The following is a 23,355-nucleotide window of genomic DNA, read 5'->3' as shown; positions in this document are numbered from 1 at the left end:
TCTGCCAAGAGCGATCTTCGCAAGCTCACTCACTCCTTTTCGTTGGACTCGAAGGAGAAGGAAGATCGAATAAGAGATGGGGGAGGGGACTGCACGTTGAAGTTGAAGTAAGTTGGGTTGAAATAATATTGCAGGACGGAAAAGGGATCTCCAGCTCAGGCAAGAGAGAAAGGGGGAGGCGGAGGTGAGGAATAGCTCTCCGGCACTTTGGCTCCGCAGGCCCAGAGAGTTCAAGGCTGGGACTTGTAACTTGACTTCTTCGCGTGTGCGTTTAGGAGCACAGCCCGCTAAGCTAACCTTGATGGATTCGCGCTGTACGAAAGTTTTTTCTGTGCAAGCAATATGAATAGGTATCTTAAGTAATGCTTTGAATAAGCGATTTCCCCCATATCCTCGTTTGCTAAATTAATGCAGTTCTAATATTTCTTTCCTGCTTCCTTTCTCTCCCTCCTTTAAAGGTCTTTCAGAATGAGCGGATAAAAGACATTATTTTAATTATTTAATTAAATAATTTATAATTTTATTATAAAAAGCCCAGCTGATCCCCAAAGCTTGTGATACGTCCAATTTCCCCCCGTCAGTGAGAAAGTACTATATTATTAATATTAGCCTGTAGGATGGATGGGGGAAACAAGCCGACGTTGCTAAACCATCATTACCAACGTATCTCGTCGTTGGGCAACAATGTCTGCAATACTATAAGTTTCCTACCTTGCTATTGGCCGTTCTCCGAACGCTCTTTGGATTATGATGTATTTCCAATCTAGTATTTTTCCAGCTACGTATTACTATAGTCTTGGGACTGTAGTATAATTCCCATTTTCCCCAACTGATTCCGGGAGTCCCAATACACTCAGGAGACATCATGTTAAGAACTCGCGCACAAAATAAATTACGGGGGTTTGGACTTTCTTATATCTCGGAGGCTCGGACTTCAGCCTATACACGTTTAGGACCGAGCGCTCTGCATGGTGTTAAAGACTGATTAGGGAGTTAGATATATTTACCATCGTTCTAAAATCGGGAAAAATTGACAGGTTTCAAGAGAGACTTCATAAACTATCCACAAAGTTTCTCTTCTCTCTATGCCATAGAGTAGTATCATTTCTGGCAGAATGGGGCAGGCGTCATCTGGTAAGGTGCCTTAAATAACCTTTTATGTCTGACAGTAATTATAAAGCAATCATATTATTCAGCAGCCGTTTTTAAACTTGGAGACATTGATGGGCTATTGATGGGGCGGACTACCTAATGGAACCTCACTGACTAATACCAACCAATATAAGGGGACTAAATACGGAGAATAGGTTATTGAAAAGCTTGCAATCCTGCTTTGCGGGTTTTTTTTGCGACTTGTCCAAAGATATTCCCCTTTGTAGGAAAAAGAGTCTTTGATCCGTTGTAGCTTGTCGCTTCTCTTGCCCGCTCACGAGAGGGTGTTCATTTGCACACATTTAAATGCTTGCAGGTTGGCTGTTCGGAGCCGTTCGTCAGTACAGTATCCCAACTACAGTAATATTAGGTCGGAGATAGCCACGTGAAGCTCCCGACCAGCCCTGTCCATTTGACTGTGCGCAGAACAGGATTAAGCTCTAAACTTTGACTGCAAACGTCACGCCTCTGTGTTGATCACAACTATAGTTATATATTGAGATAAAGCCATTCTGGTCATGCGCAGAGGGTTGTTTTATTAATTCCGTGCATTGCAGCGCTGAGTTTTGGCATTAATGAAATCATGGAGCTGAGCCCATACACTAAGTCAAATTTTGCCTGTAGGGTTGAAATCACACGCACACTCCTTTATTTGGGAATAAAGCCTATTGAGCCATTGCCAGCCTGAGTAAACATGCACAGGAATAGACTAGTCTGCACAGCTGGTCTACCCTGACCTAAGATTGATATCTCGTGCAAACCTCCGTTTTAGAGAAAGCCATCTTTCTGCCTTTCACCAAAATCAAAACCCGATAGCCACGTTGCAAGCTAGAATTTTTTTTAAAAAAGAATGCTCCCTTTGAAAAAACTTGCATAGAAGTTACTGCTACTACTAATTTACGTGGTAAAAACGGTTCTAAATCAAACGATGTCTTCCAAAAATTAAATTAAAAAAAAACAACGGAGGAATTAACATGGAATACAGTGATTTCCGGTTCTAAAATGAGTTTATGCTGGAAGTAACCGAACTGTGGAAATCTCTATTCAAGAGAGGACAACTGAGAGTAAAAGTGCGGCATCTGAAGACTGGCCGGGGTGGGTGGGTGAGCTTCATTTCTCTTTAGTTTAAGAAGGTCAAGACAGCTTCCTCTCCCAACAACAGAGGAAGTGTAAGACAGACTTGGCCGAGAGCACTCAGTGAACATCAAGGCCGAGCGACAGATTCGAATTCGAGTCTTCCCAGGCTTAGTCTAACTCAGTACAAACACGACTCCACTCCCGCCCTCCCCACATACACACACACACACACACACTCTACGGCGTGGAAAACAATGAACAGATGTCGGGCGATGAGCAATTCCAGATTAACGTCGTCCTTTCACGCGGGTATAAATTCCAAGAATGCCGCCCTCTCCGCTGGCTGGCTGGCATTGGCGCTGCCGCGATATCCCACCCAGCCAGCAGCTCGGCGCTGAGTCCAGAGGCTGCCGCCTGAGGTGCAGCTTAAAAGCTCGCTCTGGGTTGCAATAGGTTGACACACGGCGCACGCGCGTCTCGGCGAGCTTTCCCTCGCCCCCCTCCCCCCTCGGTTCTTTCCCTGCAGACGCCGTCGCCCTTTGCAACTTTTCTTGCACTTCGCACCAAGCCGAGGGAGCAGAAGCGCGCCCGCCTCGGCTGCGCAGCAAACGAGTGAGGAGAAAGAGAAAGAGCTACCTTGTGCCGCCGGCACAGAATATGTAGTCGGGACCGAGGGAAAGGCGAGGGAGAGCGGCACTTTTGCGCCTCTGCGGGACATGGATTGGAGCAGCTGCTGCCGCCGCCGCTGCCACCCCTCTCCTACTCTTTGATGCCGGAGGAGTTCGCCTTTCCCTTGCCCGTCTCTCACTCGCGCTCTCGCAATGGAGGGACTCCGCTGGGGCAAAGCTTGCCGGTGCCGGGCACCCGTGGCAGCGGGTAGGTAGACGGCGAACGCCGGCGGCGGCGGCGGCGGGGAAGGAAGTCTGCAGGCGTGCTCGGGAGGCGTTGAGCCTCGCAAGGGAGGCGGCGGCGGCGGCGGCGCCGTGGCAGCGCTACCTGGCTGGGCTGATCCGAGTCTAAGACGTTGCGATTGTCCCGCGGATGGACCTTGCGAAGGAGGCTTCTTCGCTCCAGCGCTGGAGCGTTCCCCTCCCCCCCCCCGCGCGCCAGAACAACCCTGTCATTTTGTCACCACTCTTTGCTGCGGAGGAGATTACGAGAAGTTGGGTTTTGGGCTTCCTCGATTGGATTACTGGGCTGCTATAAGCTAGACTGATTCTCTTCTGGTCCCCTCGGTCGTCGTCTCTTCCTCCCTCCCTCTCACAATGGAGGTAAGTAGCGCTTTGAAATGAGAGGGGGGTGTGCTTGAAATCCGCTTGCTCGAGACACGGGGAGGAGGAGGAGGAGGGGGACGATGGTTGGCGTTTCCTCCCGGTTTTGAGTCAGAAAAACCTGAGACATAAACAAAACTTTTTCTTCTTCTTGGGAAAGATGAGCTTAGCCAGACCTATTGATTCCCCCCCCCCGCCATCCCGAATGTTAGGTTTATGGTGGAGCTGCTGGGAAAGGATAAACATTGCCCTCATAACATTAAACCCCGTTTATGCGTTAGGACACGCGCGCGCCGCAATCGAAACTTTTTAGTTTTCTCAGAAACCTGTTGTTTCAAAGGATTTCTTTTTTAGTCGTCCCTCTTATTTGCTTTGGAATGAGTGGTCGATTTCCTTGGAAAGTAGTTTTAATTCCTCCCTAAATCCACATGCCTTTTCTCGCCTATACAGTAGATTTTAAAAGGGCAGCTTTTGCCACTTTTAACTCGTTGGGATTGAAGAAACGGGGTAATGGCAGCCTTGGAAAGGGCCTGTACCTTTAAGGGGGTTTGGCTGGTGGCCAGTAGGAAAAAAAAAATCCCTGGATGACTTTCTCCTCCTCCATCTCGATCGCTCAGTTTTTGTTCTCGGGTTCTGTATGTTGTTACTTTGCATCTGTAAAGGGGTCCCGCTTTTACTTGCGGAGGGAGGTTGGAAGGGATTTGTCTCCACCCGCTCCCCCAGGCCCTTTGATGCTCCAAATGTTCCATGTTCAAAAAGTAGTGTGTGTTTGTTTTTAATTGTCAATTGCATGCTAAATTAGTTACAGTCTTGGGGTCATTGAAAGTTCAGCTTCAGCCAGGAAAGTTCGGCTTTTCTCTCGATGGGTGGGGTAGGCAAATTGGCACAAACCGACAGAAAGTCCGGCGATTTTCTTGCATTTGGGTTAATCATGGGGTGAGCCGAAACAGTCGCTTTATTCCACCGCCTGGTATGCAGCGCCTGACTTGCTCCCTTTGTTGAAAACCTGAAGCTACTATAATCATTCCCACCAAACGTCCGGGACATTTGGGGGTTGACAGGTATCGGCTCTAAAATCCGAGCCGGCCCCTTGCAGCAATTCTCGCTGCATTTTGCAATCCACCAGGTCCGAAACGGCTCGCAGTCTGTATACCTACTTACCCCCAGTAGGACTGAGCATTAAAACAGAGGCCATAAAACCAGATGCACTAACAGACTTTCCAGTCCCCTTGCGTTGTTTTTGTTTTTTTTTTAAAACCAAGACAAGGTCGAAAGCGGGGAAGCCCGGAGGCTGGCGCGCTCCGTTGCAGAGGGGGGGGGGATATATAAAAGGGTTTCTTTTTTTGCCAGTGTCCCAAAGACAATCGGCTGCAGAGAAGCTGTATTTGCTACGGACCCTCTTGCAGATACAGAAAATGGTTCCATCCCGAATGAGTGGAGGGATCTGCTTGAGCGCGGTGCGTTTTTCTTGGGCGCCCCGTCCGGAATGGGATGGGGGAGGCGTCTCGCTCTGAGGTCCTTTCTGCTCTGCGCTAGGATGCACTGAATAAACTCAAAAGCAATGAATGTCACCAAAAGCCGAGAGGAAGGCGACAACTCCAGCTCAGCCGGCTTTCGTCTGGACCTGCGTTTCGCGGTTGCGATTGCCCTCTATCGGGGTAGGAGGAGAAAGCCTCCTTAGAGCAACAGGACAGAACTTCCAAGTCAGGCAACTTGTCTTCTGTGTAATAAGATATTTAAAGCTCTCCTCCTGTCTCTTCAACCTGTGGAGTCCCTTCTGCTTATTTTTGAGCAGAAAAGGGTTTTTGTATATAAAATGCAGTAAAACTTTGGATTTTGCTAGCAGAGTTTTTTTGCACGAAGCATATTCCGAGTATTCAGTGCAGGCTTAGGATGTCCTTAATAAGGTTTCCTCCCGCGTCAGCAAAATAGTACAATCGAGTGCTTGCTTCAGAAACGGCAGTTCCAATGGACCATCCGTGGGCTGGGATTTTCTCCATTGTACCCCCTTTCCCAAAAGGCCCTTGTTTCACTCTCTCTCTCTCACACACACACACACACGCACACACACACACAGAGTTTTAGTAGTAAGCCTCAGCAAATGTCCCACCCTAGACCCAGACCGCTGTGACCCTCAGATTCAACTTTCTCGCGAGTGGTTAATTCTTGGATTAGCGTTGTCAGATTGCACCTTGCAAGCCCACTGCTCTCGAGCCGAAAGCCGAAACTGCGGCCTGAAGTCCTGAGCCGCGAGCTCCTGCATGGATGCACCACAGCTAAACATCACACGAAACGGAGGGAACGGGCCCAAGGCCACACGGGAAGCTTAGGCCGGAGGTAGGGGAAGCGACTGAAACGCCTCGAGGGGGCCGTCTTTTCTTTCCATCTGCCGGTTTTTCCGCACGCTGTTCGCCTTTGACGAGGGGGCGGCCGCAGTTGGCTTTCACGGTCTCCTCGGCCCCTTTAACCTCCCCTCTTTTGCTGAAGCGTGGACGACTTGATGGGGCATGAACTCTCTGCATTCCTGTGTGGCGCTTCAGTCTGATAGAGAAATAAATCGGGCGCCCCTCTTTAGACGCGCAGCCTCACCGGCCTGTTCCCCCCAATTCTTCCAGCGTTCTGTCACTCTACATTTGAGGGGACCTCTTAGCGGGGCGCGACCGCGCCTTCTTTTCCGTGGGATTGAACCAAAACAAAAGCGGCGCGAGGACGAGATGGAAGGGGCTCGGAATAGGCCAGATTACGTCCTTCGGGACTATTCCCGGTGCCAAGACTCCCGTCGGCGAGAGTTCAAGCATGTTAAAATGTGACTCGCGGGCCAACTCCATTTCCCCGCTTCTTGAAGCTTGAAGAAGCCGTTCTGGCCCGCTCATCTGGAAAGCCATTTTCCTTTTTACCCAGCACGAGGCCGAGGAGAGTCCGCCGAGCAATACGAGGGGGCGGATTCCCAGAGGAATAAACCAAACTTCCCCAAGACTTTTGCAAGTCGCACCTGGAGGGCGATTTGCAGTCGGAAACGCGCCAAGTGCGATCCCGCCTTCTTCCTACCCGGAACACACTACACCTTCAGCTGTATTATCCCCTCCCCCCCTCATCTCTTGGGTGGTAGTTAAGACCGGAGGAGTAATTGTGTGTGTGTGGGGGGGGGGGGAAGAGTAATCCCATTGGAAATAACGCAGCACGGGCTTCCGAGTAGACGCGGTTAAAGACTTGAGTGGCGAGTAGAATTGTCTCCTGGTCGGGACTGTTAACACTGCAACCCTACCGACCAGGTTGAAATATCTGTTTGCAAGGGAGTGCAGAGAAACAGCACTGGATTGTGCTGCTCTTAAAACAACAACAACACAACACCTTGCAAATGGAAATGCCCGTTGAAGGGCTGTCTTTTCCAGTCTCCAACCCGTCTGGCGTGCCTAAAATCCTTTGGAGCCCCTCCTAGGATACTCGCCTTCCCAACGCAGTCATGCCTAGGCAGCGAGCGAGCGTGCAACTCGAAGGCTGCCTGTTCGGAGCCCTCCTCATTCTGATGCGCGGCGTTTGCGTGCGAGGAAGCCCGGGGTTGTGCGTGAAGAGCACACCCGCCTTCCGCGGGCGAAACAGGGCCGTGGCGGTCTGCGGTGGTTCCGAGAGCCTTCTGCTTTATCGGGGGAGCGGCTCTGAAGTTGCCCGATTCTCAAACCCGGCCTCGCTGTAATTGCTACGGAGTGAATGGTTTAAGGTACGCCAGGCTACCCCTGGAAGCGAAAGGGAGTCACTTCTGACCGCGAATGAATCGCGACAATCTCGATGGAGTGGATAGAAACGTTCGTGAAATTTCTTTTAAGTGGGCAAAGAGAGACGCTAATTGCTTTGGGTTACGCTGTCGGATGTTTAATTGCCTTCGGTTCCCGCCAGTAATGCAGAATGGGGAATGCTCGTCTCCTTCCATTGAGAAGGCTTGTCACCCCTGAGCCCAACTCCTCCTGCCCTACCACTCCAGAATTCACTAGGGAAGGAGAAGTCTGGATCGGTCCTCAGAATACTAAGCCTTTGCTTGCCCTCCCTTACCCTTTGGGTTGGTTCTTGCAAACCCTGTGTAGTGTTGGTGTGCTGTACCTGTGTGTGTGTGTGTGTGTGTGTGTGTGTGTTGACTTATCTCTTCCCTGCCTCAGCCCACCTGCTTCTCCTGACAGGGTGGTCAGCCATGGAACCCAGCAGCACCCAACTTGCTGCAAAAGGGCTGGGTTGTGCCCCAAAGTCAAGGTCTTGTCTACTGGAGTCTGGGAGGAGAAAAAGGAAAGGAGGAGGAGGAGAAGGAAGAGAGGGAGGACCGAGGGCTGGGTACCGCTCAGCTTTCCTTCAGTATCTGGGCTGCTTTGAGAGTTAGTCAAACACTCAGATCCAACAGTGGGGCAGTTGGGTGGATGAATGCACTTGGAGCAGCAGGCAGTGGCTTGGCCATTGCACTGTAAGAACTCATTGGGGAGAAGGGCTGCTGCTGCCTTGCAGAGAATCCCCCCCCAGGCTGGACTTTGTTCATTTTTGAAATGGTCTGAGCCGCGCAATAACAGTCCAATCAGTCTCTTTCCTCTTCCCTCCCCTACAGAAGTGCATGGGAGCAATAATGCAAAGTGGAGCTTTGTGGACAGGGGCAATGACTACCAAATACTTTTTGTTGGGTCTGACCATCTTCTCTTCACTTCTCCAAATCATGATAGAAGCCAGCTCTTGGTGGTAAGCTTTTAAATTCTATTTTTATCATTTCTAATCCCCCAACACACAATATATAGGTGTGTCTGTCTTCAGTTTCCAGATAATATGAAGAAGGAAGGCCCAGATAGTTCCTGGAAAATGTAAATACTTGATTTATGAAACACTTAACATTTTTTTTGTTCCGTTCCTATAGTGAACTCTGCCACATATATGTAATAATTTAAATTCTCTATGGAACCAATTGTATAGTAGAAACTAAATAAAATGTGAAGTTGAAATGAGTATTCAGTTTGCAACATAAGCACATATACACAAAAGTGAATCATGGGAGGTATCTCAAAATAATGAGTTTAGTAGCTTTCTGTTAATTTTTGTCTGAAATAATATAATACGGTTATAGAATAGATTCTGTATACACACATAGGAGTAAGCCCTATTGATCATAATGGAATTTAATTTTTGGAAATAGTTGTGCTGTCTGACTAACAGACATTTATAATTAAAACACACAGTTGAGTTAGAAAAATATTTGGCAAAGTATATTCTTTGTAACTGAAGTTGTTGGTTGTAGATGTTAAATTAAGGCATTTATTTCATGAAGTCTGTAGGAATTGTCTAGTTCAGATATACGTTCACATAGTTTACTAGTTTCCATATGAACTATATTTTTTTTGTTATTTAACTTGTTAATTTTATTGATGTTCAATATGTTTTAGGTAGTAATTCTCTAATAGCTTGTATTATATTTTTTTAAAAAAAAATGTATGGTAGATTAGGACTTAAATGCCTTCAGTGTTGTTTTTTTAAAATAGGTTCTCAAAAATGTAGGGTGAGTGCAATAATTTGAAGCTAAGGGGGCAAATGGATTTAGATAGATGCATAATTTAATTTTTGTCTTCTGAATTTATGCACGTGGTTTAGTGTAGTATTTCAAATATTTAAAAAAGTCTGTCTTTCTACTTTGGCCACTATGCCTAGAGCATTACTGAATCTTACTTCCAAGTAAATCTGCTGTAGGACTGGGATCCATGTCTGCATGTGCATTCAGTTTCTGTATTTGAACTGTCTCTTATTAATATAACTCTTCTCCTTTTACAGGTCTCTAGGCATGAACCACATGAATCCTATGAACCCTGTCCAGATGCCAGAGGTGTATATAATTGGAGCCCAACCTCTCTGTAGCCAATTGGCAGGACTGTCTCAAGGACAAAAGAAACTCTGCCATTTATACCAGGACCACATGCAGTACATTGGAGAGGGTGCAAAGACAGGGATCAAAGAATGCCAGTATCAGTTCCGCCATAGAAGATGGAATTGTAGTACTGTGGATAATAACTCTGTTTTTGGCAGAGTCATGCAGATAGGTAGGAAGTGCTTTAGAATCTACGTGAAGTATTTCTGTATGTTATGTGCTAGAAAACTTCGCCTGGTTCTTTATGTGCCACTGAAGACCATGAAGAATGGAAACGTTAAAATGCCTTTAGCAAAAAAAACTTATTTTTGGTGAGCAAGCAGCCATTGTGAAACTGATAGTTATATAGCAAAGAGAAGAATAATACTGTAGTTCTCATCCCATCCCAAAAATAAACCTGTTTTTAGGACAGGAGATTGGAAGCAAATAGTGGTATTTGACTGGCCTGGGATTATTTTCATATCAAAATCATGTAATGGTTGAATTTTGTCTTTAGATTAATCACTTTAATTTTTGATACCATTATATCAAGTCTATTCTGGACTTTTATTTTAATACATAATTTTTCAGCCCAAGCTTATTTACATATATAAAGGTAAAGGTAAAGGTTCCCCCGCACATGTGTGCTAGTCGTTTCCGACTCTAGGGGCCGGTGCTCATCTCCGTTTCAAAGCCGAAGAGCCAGCGCTTGTCCGAGGACGTCTCCGTGGTCATGTGGCTGGCATGACTAGACGCCAAAGACACACGGAACGCTGTTACCTTCCCACCGTAGTGGTCCCTATTTTTCTACTTGCATTTTTACGTACTTTCGAACTGCTAGGTTGGCAGAAGCTGGGACGAGTAACAGGTGCTCACTCTGTTACGCGGCACTCGGGATTCGACCCGCCAAACTGCCGCCCTTCTGATCGACAAGCTCAGCATCCTAACCCACTGAGCCACCGCGTCCCATATACATATATACCAATATTGAAATCATACGTTTAAAGGAACTCAAGAAAAGCAAGTTCAGGATTATAGCTTTCTGAAAACAAGCTAATTTTCATTAAAGAAATTTAAGCTATGCTGTGAATTATGTTGGTGTTTGCAGACAGAATACTTTGAATAAGTCAGAAAGTGTGCCTATGTGGGTATATGCACCCGTAGATACATAGATGATACATATTCTTAAGTAATTGCTATTGTTCATAAAAGATCTCTTTAGTAGGAGTATTATCTTTTGTCAGTTGACAATTTTATTTTATTTTTTTGCTGAAGAGCTTACACCAGCAGAATTCCATTTTATGCTTTTCAGAGGTCTTATCTCTGATATCCCCATTGGATTTGATGGGTTCAGTACAGCATCATTATAAGTTGTTATTGGTTGACTGATGGATTGCTGTTTTCTCCCCTCATCCACTTGCAATAATGACATTAGAATATCTAAGCCTGTACCTCCGGTCTAACCCTTCCCTCAATTTAACTCACAGTTAGATCTAAATCTAATTTTACATTCCTCTTTTCGAAAGAGGATAGGAAAGGATTGGAATGACTTTAAAATTAGATTAAAAATAACTTCATTTAAGGATTGAGTAGGCTTCTGCTTTGCGTGAAGGGATGCTGTTAAGTCACATTTATTCTGCAAGTTAATTTTAGGTAAAATAACCTTTACAAAATCTCAAAGATTTTCCATGCCTTTTTTAATGAAGTAAGTGGAAACACTAGCCTTTTGAAGACTTAAAATATTCTCCTGCAAGTCTTGCATTATAATTGCTGTTGAGGGAGGCTTAGAATAAAATTGTTTGTTGTTAGTATTTTACCTTGAATACTATGGGATATGTTCCATAGATATAGAGTGCTAAAGGCCTGAAATTATTTCATATATTAGCATAGATGTATGTGTCCAGGACTTGAAGATTGGTTTTTTAATGTCTGAGTTTATACAAAGTTTGCAACCATCAGGCCTGGAACTAGTTCTCATTTTAGTTTCAGGACTCTAGATTCCTGCTCATAATATATCTGCTTTTATTTCATGTGATTTAAAATGGCAATAGCCTGTTTCGGTTAATCACAAGTCAGGACGTTGTGTGCATCCAACTTTTTAGATCGTGGAAATGTTAGTAAGAACAAGTAGTGTGTCAAATTTCTCGGAAGCAGCCTATAAGTGAAATATAAAGATAGGTTGTTGTTTCTCTTTACCCAGACACCTGTTTCTTACTTAAATACTTGTTTTACCTTGCTATAAATCCAGTGACAAGTGTACTTGTTACAAAGGATCGAGCCTATTGGCTCTTTTTCTTGATGTTTCTCAGAATTTTTGTGAGAAATTCTTAGCTGACTTGACTTGAAAGAATACTTAGAAGATTTGTGTAAAGTATTAAAATATTGCAAGGTTAAATCAATTCTTAGTCTAAATTCAAGTGAAGAATAAAAGTGTAATGATTTGATTGATGTTTTTATTGCTGAAATGAACAAATCAGACTGATGAAGTATATTGGTGTTGTCTCTTTAAGAGCTGATGTAGTGATATATCAACATACATTACTGTTGGCACAAGTATTTGTTTTCTGAACAATCCTGGAAATATTGGCTATTTCCAATACTTTGGAAATATTTGGGTACCTTCGCCTTGGCTAGATGAAACAGTAAATGATAACAAACCAAACATTTTCTCAAAATTATGTCTATGACTTGATCTCCAAAAGTTGAATAGTGGTCTTCGGGTTGGGAGCGGAGAATGCTTTTCGAAATCAATTTAGCTTAGTACCCTACCATATATTTCAATAAAAGTATATGATTTAAAAAAAGTCCAGTACTTGGTATTCACTTAAATCATGAAAACCACTAAATCGGTGGTATTTAAAAAGCTAAACTCTGAGTAAGATTACAATTTAAACTAACTTTTGAGCCATGTAAGCAAATGCTCTTACTTGTCCTGAAGACTTTCTTTCAAAATTACATATATGGAGGAAAGGATTTTTCTTGTTTGAAATGGATAAAGATTAACATGTCATCTTTTTGTGATGTAAAGGTATCATGTTTATGCTTAGCACAGGATAGAGAACTTCTAAACAAACCAACACTCTGTTGCTGCCAGAGAGACTTCTAATATTGTCAAAGTTAATGATATTTGTCTTAAACATGCCACAAATAAATTTATTCCATCTGTTATTTTTCTTAAAGTATACCATCTCTGCATTTTTTCTCCATGCCACAGTAAAAAAAATTCTCTTAAAATATACTTTGGGGGAAAAACATAAAACCTAAATGATACTAAAATATATATAATCGTTATATGTATGCAAAAGGAAGTAAAGTGTTTATGAACTTAATCTGAACCATACTAGTGTAAAAATCATACGGCTTCTCCCTTATTCATGTAGGTGTATTAAAATAAATCAGATTTTAACATACTATCAAAAATTAATCTGACTGCCAGAAAGCTGACAGCAAACCTCTTTGGGATAATATAATTTTAAAACCTTAGTTTTAAATACAATTCTTTGGCTTTTAAAAATATAGCTATATACTTTTAAACTAATTAATTTGTCTTTTATTTGGAAAAACCTGGAATGAGAGGATTTTAGGACTTAGGACACCACATTGTAAAGGATTGACATTCAAATTATTGCGTAAGGCCATGTTTTATCTTTTGTGACAGTCTCCTTAGTTACAACTTTAAAAAGCTATAGACAATTGCTCAATATGGCTAAAATTGGAAGAAATCAGGATTGGACTTGCCAATTTTATTAAAGTTCTGTGGATTTGAGTAACCTATTAACCAATAAATTTACTTTCAGACTATTCAGTAACTGGCCTGTTTGGGTAACCTGAATCTCTTACTTACCTTAAAAGCATCTCTTAACCTCTTACATTTTTTGTGCAGGTCACTTGGTATAGAGTACATTTCTAGAGAACACCTCAACCATTCTTGATAAGTTTGTGAGCCTCATCATTATATCAGAACCTTCTTTTCCAGTATACATTTTTTGTTAGTTTATCAGATACCTCAAGGGTGAATTTTGGGACCAGTCAAGATGATTTCCTCATAGTTGTTTTTTTTTAAATAGGAACTTCATCCAATACCAACAAGTTTGGTCAAATATTATACTTATGTTCACATGATATACCCTATTTTTTCAAAAGTACATTAATCCATTGGGGAAAGTTCTTCCATTGTAAAAGTAATATATCTTCTTCTTTGACAAATAAATGTATGCCCCCTGGCCTCCAGTGCTGAGCAGCTTCTCTTCCTCCTTTCTTCTTTTGTAGGCAGCCGGGAAACTGCTTTTACATACGCCGTCAGTGCTGCTGGCGTAGTGAATGCCATGAGCCGTGCCTGTCGAGAGGGAGAGCTGTCTTCCTGTGGTTGCAGCAGGGCTGCCAGGCCAAAAGATCTACCTCGGGACTGGCTGTGGGGGGGCTGTGGAGATAACATTGATTATGGCTATCGTTTTGCCAAGGAGTTTGTGGACGCCCGTGAGCGAGAGCGGATCTATCAGAAAGGATCTTATGAGAGCGCTAGAATTTTGATGAACATACATAACAACGAGGCAGGCAGAAGAGTAAGTAGCTCAAAAGGGGATTCTTTTCATCTGTTTGCTCTTACAGAGATTTTTGTTGCTGCGTAATTTGCAGAAAGGTTGATTTTTTTTCCATCAATTCCTATTCTGACATTGTTCATTTGTTTGCAATAAGCTGTCTTGTTTTTGAATTTGTTTTCTTGAACAGACCTGATGAAGAAGTGCAGAAATGATTATTACAATCTTTATTGATACCACTACTAGTAGAAGTAGACTAGACAGGATACAATACCTCAATTTAGATAAAAGACAAATGTCCCATTTTAAATAATAAAAAACCCCAAGAGTTTACAGTCCACTGCAGTGCCACTGCAACAACTAATGCTTGATTTCCTTCCTGTACATGGAGCTGAAATTATACTTTTCTCCCTCCCAGATTCTTCTAGTAAAATTGTGCAAGTCACAGTAAATTTTCTGCAGAATAGAGTTTTATTAGCTTATATTTCCTACCCATCCAGTTTTCTTTGGAAGGGATGAAAGAAGAAACATATTTACTAGAGCGAAATGTTCTTGTGTGGGGCTATTTTCAGTCTTCCTTATAAGGCTGTAAAAAAAAAAGTGCCACCCTCTCTGTATTATTAAAAAACAGGCTTTTTTGTGGTGGAAATTGGTTTTATGGCTTTTTTTAATCTTCAAAATCTTTCAAACGAATGAGTGTAAACTTCATTTTATTGCCCTGAAGTGGAAGGAGCCAAAATCATTATTTTTCCTACAACTGAGGGTGCCAGGAGAAGTCGGCTAGAGACTTTACACTTGTGTTTCAAGGTAAATTAAGATGAAGGATAATTGAAAATTAATAACATTTAAATGTGACAAGAAGGCATCTGAAAGCCTTGGAAAGGCCAACTTGCTGCTAGAAAGAAGAAAAATGACTTTTCACAGTTGCCTATGACGGCTTTGAGTGGTTCCCTGCTACCACCCTTTTGAGTTGCCTTCCTCCCTTGCCATTTGGCAGGGTTTGAACCTCCCCCCTTTTTAATGCTGGGTGGAAATGGCATTCAGCATCTACCTAATGTGTCAGACCCCAGGATTTTTGGGGCTGTGTCAACATTGACTCATGTCTATTTATACAGGGTAAATTATCAAGGTCTTCTTGCCAAGACTTTACAAAGAGGATATTGCGGTGTCGGCTTGTCCCCCACCCAGAGGTGTTCTGGGGTTTTCTCTTTTGGATGGAGTCACTTGGCTATGCATGAAGAGTAGTGTGGGAGGGAGATGCTGAAATGGAATGGAAAATGTGCTCTAGGAGCAGCACATCTTTCCAGTATGAAAATGGGAAGTGAAAAGAAAAATCTGATGCAATTCTACTATCAATAAGCCAGTCAACTGACTGCTGAAGTATCATGGATTTTTTTCCCCAGTCTAAAGGTAATAGGTAAAACCAACTTGTATATACCACTTGGAAGTTTTATTTTTGCTGGAAATCTGGATTTTCACAGGTTCAATTATTTCCAGTTTCCCTTCTTGAAATGTACCTGCCAAAGTTGATTACCTTCTTTCTACTGATCTTTCTTTTTGTTATTGGAAGAGTTAGCATCATTGTATTTACCAAATCTGCAGCTTGCTGAGCAGCACCAAACAACTTTGAATTGAATAGAGAAGGGAGGGACTGATATCTCGTTATCTTGGTGAACCAGGGGGTAGTGGTGAAGAAAGATGACATCCAGTTAGTATGCAAGGCATGAGCTTGTGCTTGTGCTCACTTGAGGATGACCACCCATTTATCAGCCATGGATAGTGGCCTCTGATCCTGCTTATTTTCTGTTTTTGCTGCATTGTTTGATTGTTGTAAATCAGGAGGTGGAAAAGAGAAGAAGAATAAATCTGCACATCTGAAACATGCTCAGACACATTCTTTTGCTCTTCATGTTGTTGCCTATTGTACTGGTTCTTGAAATGGCTTCCAATAATAATAAAATAAAGGCAAAGATGCCCTCAAATCAACCTCAACTCCTGTTGACTATATGGATGGAAATAGTTTGCCATTTTCTTCTGGCTAACAGCCCTTGAATTTTCGGGTAGTCTCATCAAAACTAGGACTTATTCTTCTCAGCTTTTTTGGAATCACCCAATATTAGATTGCTAAGCAACCATCTGTAGTTCCAATAAAATAATATCTAATAAGATGGAATTCTAAGGATTTAACAGCTCGACAGCCATTGCTGAAAGAGAGAAGGCCATTTATGCTAGGTTAATATACTTAAAAATCTGAATATTCAGAAAGCTGCTTCATGTAGTTATGTAGGGGAACTGAGAGAGGGAGAACCTCTTCACCAACAGTAACATCATACTCTTGCATAAAAATGGTATATTATTGTACTGGAATTGGTATGTTTGGACCAGGTATGAGCATATTAGACTGGCATAATTTGTGTAATGCTAAGACATTTGTAGCATTTCAGCAGCCACAGAAGTGTATTAATTGGAGAAGTGTGATCAGGTTGCATATCTCAAGATTGATCAGAAATTTGTCCCATTCCTTTTTTTAGGGCCTCTAATAATGCCTGGCATCCTTTTTCCCCCCGTATCCCTTCCAGTATGCCAAGGAAAGATAAAACAATCTTTAATCTTACATAATATGCTTGAAGTAACACAACAAGTTCTCCATGGTAACTTAAGCTCATTAATACCAACAGGTGTAAGTAGGTCCATTCAACTTTGCTAGAACTTTCCCATACATTTGATCCTGCTAGCTTGGTATAATTTTGTAACACAGGATGGAGTATATTCTTTGAGCCTGACCATCAGCATATGGTGAACCATTTGCAGACAAGTTGGAAATGACAAACAGATGACCATGATTATTTATTCCAGTGTTGTTGCTTTCTGGGACCATTTACACGTTAAAACAAGTTTCAGTTTGCATGCAACATTTTTTATTTCCCATATTTTCAATGCTAATTGAAAAAAGTGAAGAAGAAAAACCTCCAGAGATGTGGGGAGAATCATTCAAATAATGCAATGAACTACTACATACATTCTTTGACACCAAGTGAGAAGAAGGACTTCTTGGAAAAAATCCTAGAGTTGAGAAAGGTTGAAGGCAAAAGGAGAAGGGGATGGCAGAGAATGAGATGGTTAGATAGTGTCATTGATGCAATGGGCATGAGTTTGGGCAGACTCTGGAAGACAGTGGAGGATGGGCGGGGCTGCCATGGTATGGTCCAAGGGCGTGCAAAGTATTGGACACGATTTAGCGACTGAACAACACAAACTGCATACAATTGCTGAGTACAATTGCCTTTTCATGAATTCATTTTTAGTGAAATTTGTGAGGTAGTATCATGTCATAGAACAGACATGTCAAACACAAGGCCCGGGGGCCAGATCTGGCCCGCGAAGTGGTTTCATGTGGCCCGCGAAGCCATCCTGGAAACAGTGAGGGAACGGCCCCCACTGCCTTGGCCCTGGCCCAGAGACCCTCCTCCTGCCAGAGACCCTCAGATCTGTCCCACTCCTGCCCAGGCCCCCATAGGCACCCTTGATGCGAACGATGTAGAGCTGGCCATGCCCACCCAGTAGGCCATACGCACTCTAGCCACACCCACCCAGTAGGCCACGCCCACCCAGGCCATACCCACCCGGCCCCCGGAGGGCAACTGCAATGCTGATGCGGCCCTCAATGAAATTGAGTTTGACACCCCTGTCATAGAACATTGGGAAGATAGGACAGTTTCTTTTCTACATTTTAGCAATTTATAGCCTGATTTTTAATATTTTACTGTCAACTTTGCTGCTAAAGCAATTTTCTAAAACTACATTTTGTAACTGATAATGCTGCAAAGGTTTTCTACTGAATATGGAAGTGCAGGTCATAGTAACTTCGACATTTATATTTTCTATATCTTTTCCCTCTGTTTTTTAATACAAAAATAATAAATGGGCTGATAGATAAAAAAGTAGATAAAATATATTGTCAGACAAACCTGTCAAAAACTCTTTTATTACATTGGGTATGATGTGACAACCAGCAGCAGTTAAGAATGGGGGAGTTTTTGTAAAGAAGAAAAAAAAGGTAAAAAATTAATCACCTCTCCAAATGAATGTTTTCTGGATGTTTTTACTTTTATTGTTTTATATTGTTTTAACTGTTTTATAGTTTTAGAATTGTAAGCTGCCCAGAGTCATTTGGTTCAGATGGGCTGCTACAGAAATTGAATGAATAAGTAAAATAAAAATTGTTACTTAGCAGCAGGCTAACAGGAGATTTCAAAGAGGTAGGGATGCTGGAGGATAGAATAGACTGTGCCAAGGGAGGAGACGCTATCATTCGCAGCTGTTTCCCCAAAGAGTAGTGCATACAGAAGTGGTTGCTTTGTTTATTTTACACCAGTTTATATTTTGCGGCAATAGGTCTAACTTTTCTTCTTCTGACTCCTACAGACAGTGTATAGCTTGGCGGACGTAGCCTGCAAATGTCACGGTGTTTCTGGATCATGCAGCCTAAAGACCTGTTGGTTGCAATTGGCTGACTTTCGCAAGGTGGGAGATGCGCTGAAGGAAAAATATGACAGTGCTGCCGCTATGAAACTCAATCTCCGTGGCAAACTGGTTCAGGTGAACAGCCGCTTCAATGCACCAACTATTTATGACCTGGTATACATTGACCCTAGTCCTGATTACTGCGTGCGGAATGAGAGCACTGGGTCTCTGGGCACCCAGGGCCGACTCTGCAATAAGACTTCAGAAGGCATGGATGGCTGTGAACTTATGTGCTGTGGCCGGGGCTATGACCAGTTCAAGACCGTGCAGACAGAACGCTGCCATTGCAAGTTCCATTGGTGCTGCTATGTGAAATGCAAGAAATGCACAGAGATTGTGGACCAATTTGTCTGCAAATAAGTGGGATTGTGTGGGAGAATCTTTCCAGTCCACCAGCAGAGGAATTGTCCTAAATGATCTCAGTTCTTATTTATAGTGCCCAATGGGTTGCTTTCCTTGTTTATATGTTAAATCTTTTGCAAAGAGAAATGATGGGGAAACCTTGTTACATCCAGCTCTGATTGTGCATAGTTTTATATTTTTTGCAATAATGGAGGGAGGGAATTGACAGAATATTTATTTGCATATTTGGGATTAAGATTTAACAATAGCAACAAAAATAGGATAGTTTAAAAGGATATCCACTCTATACCAAAACAGTCACAAGAAACATGGTATAAATGCAGTAGATGAGGTATTTGTGTCACATGCTTTGGATCAGAGCAGGGCTGGACTTGGTAATACAAAAAATCTGGATGTGGCTTTTGTTCATAACTTTAGTGATCAAAAAATAATAAAAATAAAAATGTTCTAATGGTAATGATTACTTTATCTGTAAAACTTTAGCACAGCATTCTTCAAACCTAGTTGCATGGCAACCTGCAAGGATGGGTAAACGCATAAGGTCCCTAAACTACTGTTGTGCTGCTAGGTAACTTTTAAAATCCATTAAGTTAATTTGAGCTTTTTCATTTATTCTTGGCCTACATGTGAACATGTATTGAGTGAGGACTGGGCATGTAAAGATGCTAGGAAGGAAAAATGCAGTTCTTTCGCCATCATTCACATAATACGTTTCTCAGAAGATACAGTACTTGAATTGGCAAATACCATTTCTTAAAAATTGCAAACAAAATCAATAAAACCTGACTTTTAACTACTTGTAGATCAAAGCAATATTTGGAATACTGCAAGTTGCAGTAAAATAAGCACATCTCATGTATGCTTAGACAGCCTTAGTTTAAGAGAATATTAATAAGTTAACTGATTTCCTGAAGTTTGTGTGCTAAATAATGCTGGAAACTGAATCTGTATTGTGCACTACAAAAATAGGATTCTTTATTTTTAAAGTGCTATGGGTAGTATGTTTCTTTTCAGAAATGGAAGTTGGCTCATAGCATTGTGGAATTGAGAACTCTTGGCTGTCCTGTATAACAGCTTGAAAATTTGAAAGTGGGCTGTGTGGCAAACAATATCCTTTTCATCATCCTGTGCTACTTTTGTTTGTTTTAATGCACAATGCTTTAAAAATATATTGTGGCTATGCACAAACTGCTCAGACTATATTAGAGCAGTTACTTATATACGGGAAAACTTTGGTCTGTTGGTGTCTAGTATCTCAAACCTTTTCTCATACATATATGTTGTCAGTACAAACTACAAACCAACGATTTCTTTAAGAAAAAAAGAACATAAAGTCTGTTCAAATTACCAGACGGTTTCTTTGTTTAGACTAAGCATATTATTATCCTCCCCCAATTTTAAAAACACTGTCAATTCACTTAAGGGGCTTTATTTGGGTTGGACGCTGGCCTCCCTTTTTCTGGGGCTTGAAAATTGTTGAAGGGCAAGTCAGTCACAATTTAACTTTCTCTTTTTCCTTTCAGAAAGTATTGGATTTTTCAACTTGGTTTAGTGAAAGATTTGGCATGATCTGAATTGTTGGTTGTGCACTTGAGCTCAGAATTCCAGAAAGTTTAATGTATGGTTTAGAACAGCCTTGCTCAACCTGGTTCTCCACCTAATGTCCAGCACTATACTGCCCTTAACAGCATAGAACACTTAGCTGGGATGAGCTGAAATAGATTTATTGCAAATTCATTGTTGCTAGTAATGGAAACAAATGATACCTTTTCCTTTTTTTATAAATAAATAAATTCTGTGATGAATTAGCATATTATACAGGCACAGTAGCCATAGTAAATCTGTGTATTGTTTCAATTTTAGTACATGTGCTGTTGAAGCATGTTTTGGCAAGACATTTACTTGAATTGGAACAATATAGAGAAAATTAGCATGGCCCCTTGTACAGGGATAACATGCCAGTTTTCATGTAAGAAGAGAATCTTTTTTTCCCTTGACACAAATTTAATGCATTCTTCAGCTTCCAAGACCTCACCCAAATTCACCCAGCCCAATAAATATAAACAGATTGAAATTAATGCCAGACTTCCACCTTTCATTAACGTACCAGAAGTTTCATTTGTCACAGACTGTGAACTTTCTCATTAATGCCATCATGATTACCAGCTTTTACAATGATGATTGCTCTTAATTTATTGTGCAAGGAAATATTTACTTCCATGGTTCCTAGTATTTGCAAACCAATGGCAACAATAATTTTCATAAATAAATAAAGCACTAGTTCTTGAATATGTCACTTTTGGTTTTTATTATACAAAAACCACCGTGTTTTAAAATTATGTTGAATCACATATCCTTTATCATGACTTCTGCCTATGAGCAGAGAGGTCAAATGATCCTAGCTATTAAAAAAGCTATTTAATGTAAAATACTTCACTTTGTTCTTCAGATAATATGTAAATCTACTATGTCCCCTTCTTTGTTCTGTACATTTAATGTACATATTTTTGTCTTGTGTGATTTGTATATTACATTGGGTTTTTTAAAGGCTTATGCCATATTGGAAGATAGACTATAAAATAAAATGTTGGTTATATATTGGGAGATGATTTTAATTCTTTTAGGAGAGGTATTATTTAAAAAGCACTTTTATTATTTTTATTCTGCCTGTGTTATTTTTATAAATAAATCAAGGCAGCAGATCTTTTAATTCTCCTTCCTCCTCCTATTTGTCTTACAACAACCCTGTGAGGTGAGTTGGACTGAGAGTTTTATTGTAAAAGAGAGTGTTGTTCTCAGGTAGATTCTTTATCAGTTTAACAATAAGTATAGATATCCTTTATGGAATCTTGAAGCTGCATTTTAGTTCTAGAGAATATTGAGAATTCTGAATTCTCATTTTTAATATTGTCCAAAAGATCCGTTCGCTGTTAAGTAGATATCTCTAAGTTCTTTGCTTCACTCATTTATATATATATATATATATATATATATGTGTGTGTGTGTGTGTGTGTGTGTGTGTGTGTGTATTCGTAGATTTTCATGCCAAGACCTACACACACACACAGACACAGACACACACACAGACACACACACACATATATATTCTTTAATATTTTCATTGTAACTTTACTCGGAAGCATGAAAGGTGCAGTATTTGCAATGTAACATGTTTTGTCACTAATATCCCTTACTCATATGGAAAATATTTATATTTCAAATAAATGGGTGTTTTTGATTTGTGATAGGTGCTGTTGCTAGCCATTTTGTTAATAGGAAGGCCATAACCCTATAACAGCATATTATAAAATATAAAAAAGGGAAAGGTCATAATGCATTTTGCTTTAAAATCAAGGTATCCATTAGGGTTCCATTACACTTTTTTAATTAACTAGGAGTATTGCTAATTTTTTTAAGCAGAGGAGTCCATGGGGGTAGGGTAAAAAAAAGTTGATTTGGTAGCCTTGATGCAATTAAAATCTTGCTGTCATCTTAAGTAATTTAATCTCCTCATGGAAGGGCCTCCTTAAAAAGCTAGCACTGTGTCTTACGAGATAAAACAAGTATATAATCGTCCTAGTGCTCAAGCATATAATTGAGAATCTTTTCTTCCTCCCAAAACTGTAGTTGGAAGGAGCCTGAAAAAGTTCTTACCCGGTACAAAATCCAGTAAATGTGTTCACATTGTACAATTACGTGCTGTTCTCACCAACCATGCCAAGCAGCTCCTCTGTGCTGTAAAAGCCTGATGCCAGCCAGGCTTGGCTTTTTCCTGCAGATCCAGACAGAGGAACCAAATCCATGTGGCTCAGAAGCAGCCTGACTTTAAAAAGGGCAGTGGCTACTCATCTGCCCCAAACTGCATGCCCAGGGCTAGAAGAAGAGAAAGAAGTTAGAAGAAGAAAGGAAAGAAGTCAGTTCGGATGCCAGTTCTTAGGGTTTCCATATTGAGGGACAGAAATGGATTGCTGACAATTCCAAGAGGTGTGTTAAATCTGGTGGCACAGTCTGGTGATCCAGATTTCCTTAAAATTAAAGATGGCCTTCTCTGGCCTAGTTGGACTTTGCTTGCCATTTATTGGTCACTCAAATCATGCTGTTCCCCTGTAGCCTCCCCACCCAGGTGGCTTGAACAGATAGTCCCACAAATCCTCCCACAGGGAGGAAAAAGGGAAATCTCCAGCTAATAAGAGCAGAATGGCAACCAGAAGTGATAATTGATTTGGCTGCTACATCCTCACAGAGCATTTGGGAATGATGCCTTTTGTGAGGGGAAAAAGAAGCAACTCAGTTGATCAAATATCATAAATCAAAGTGGCTCTTCATGTCCTGGTGATGGTCTAGGAAGATCTTCTGCTTGTTGTTTTCCCCAAATAAACTCCATACTCTGTATGAAGAAGTACATTTAATACAGAAATCACACATGGATCCACAGGTGAGTTGTTGACTTATAAATAGGTTGACTTATAAATAGGTTCTTTAAGTATTGAGCCAATTTTTGTATTTTGGAAAGCAGCATTTCTGACAAGTTTTTCCCCCTCTTCTGGACAAAATGCAGTCAGGAAAC

The 23,355-nt window shown here is 41.6% G+C and overlaps 1 protein-coding gene across 2 annotated transcripts; it reads left to right on the top strand.

The window, feature by feature from the left end:
• The first annotated feature begins 53 nt into the window (after positions 1-53).
• Positions 54-21,539, top strand: WNT5A (Wnt family member 5A). 2 transcript variants are annotated; one of them, XM_081320014.1, is made up of 5 exons: positions 54-107; positions 8,086-8,213; positions 9,291-9,556; positions 13,633-13,925; positions 18,327-21,539. In XM_081320014.1, exons 2-5 carry the CDS (start codon positions 8,092-8,094, stop codon positions 18,783-18,785), a joined length of 1,140 nt encoding a protein of 379 aa, XP_081176140.1. In that variant the 5' UTR covers positions 54-107; positions 8,086-8,091; the 3' UTR covers positions 18,786-21,539. The 2 variants fall into 2 exon arrangements, with proteins under 2 accessions (XP_081176140.1, XP_081176139.1); XM_081320013.1 differs by lacking the exon at positions 54-107 and adding an exon at positions 2,764-3,500 and having other exon boundaries at positions 18,327-21,538.
• Positions 21,540-23,355: the final 1,816 nt, after the last annotated feature.

Source organism: Vipera berus (genome assembly GCF_964194415.1).
Source record: "Vipera berus genome assembly, chromosome: 2".
Lineage (NCBI taxonomy): Eukaryota > Metazoa > Chordata > Lepidosauria > Squamata > Viperidae > Vipera > Vipera berus.
Note: the sequence above shows the minus strand (reverse complement) of the source record. Positions and strands in the feature narration are given on the sequence as shown.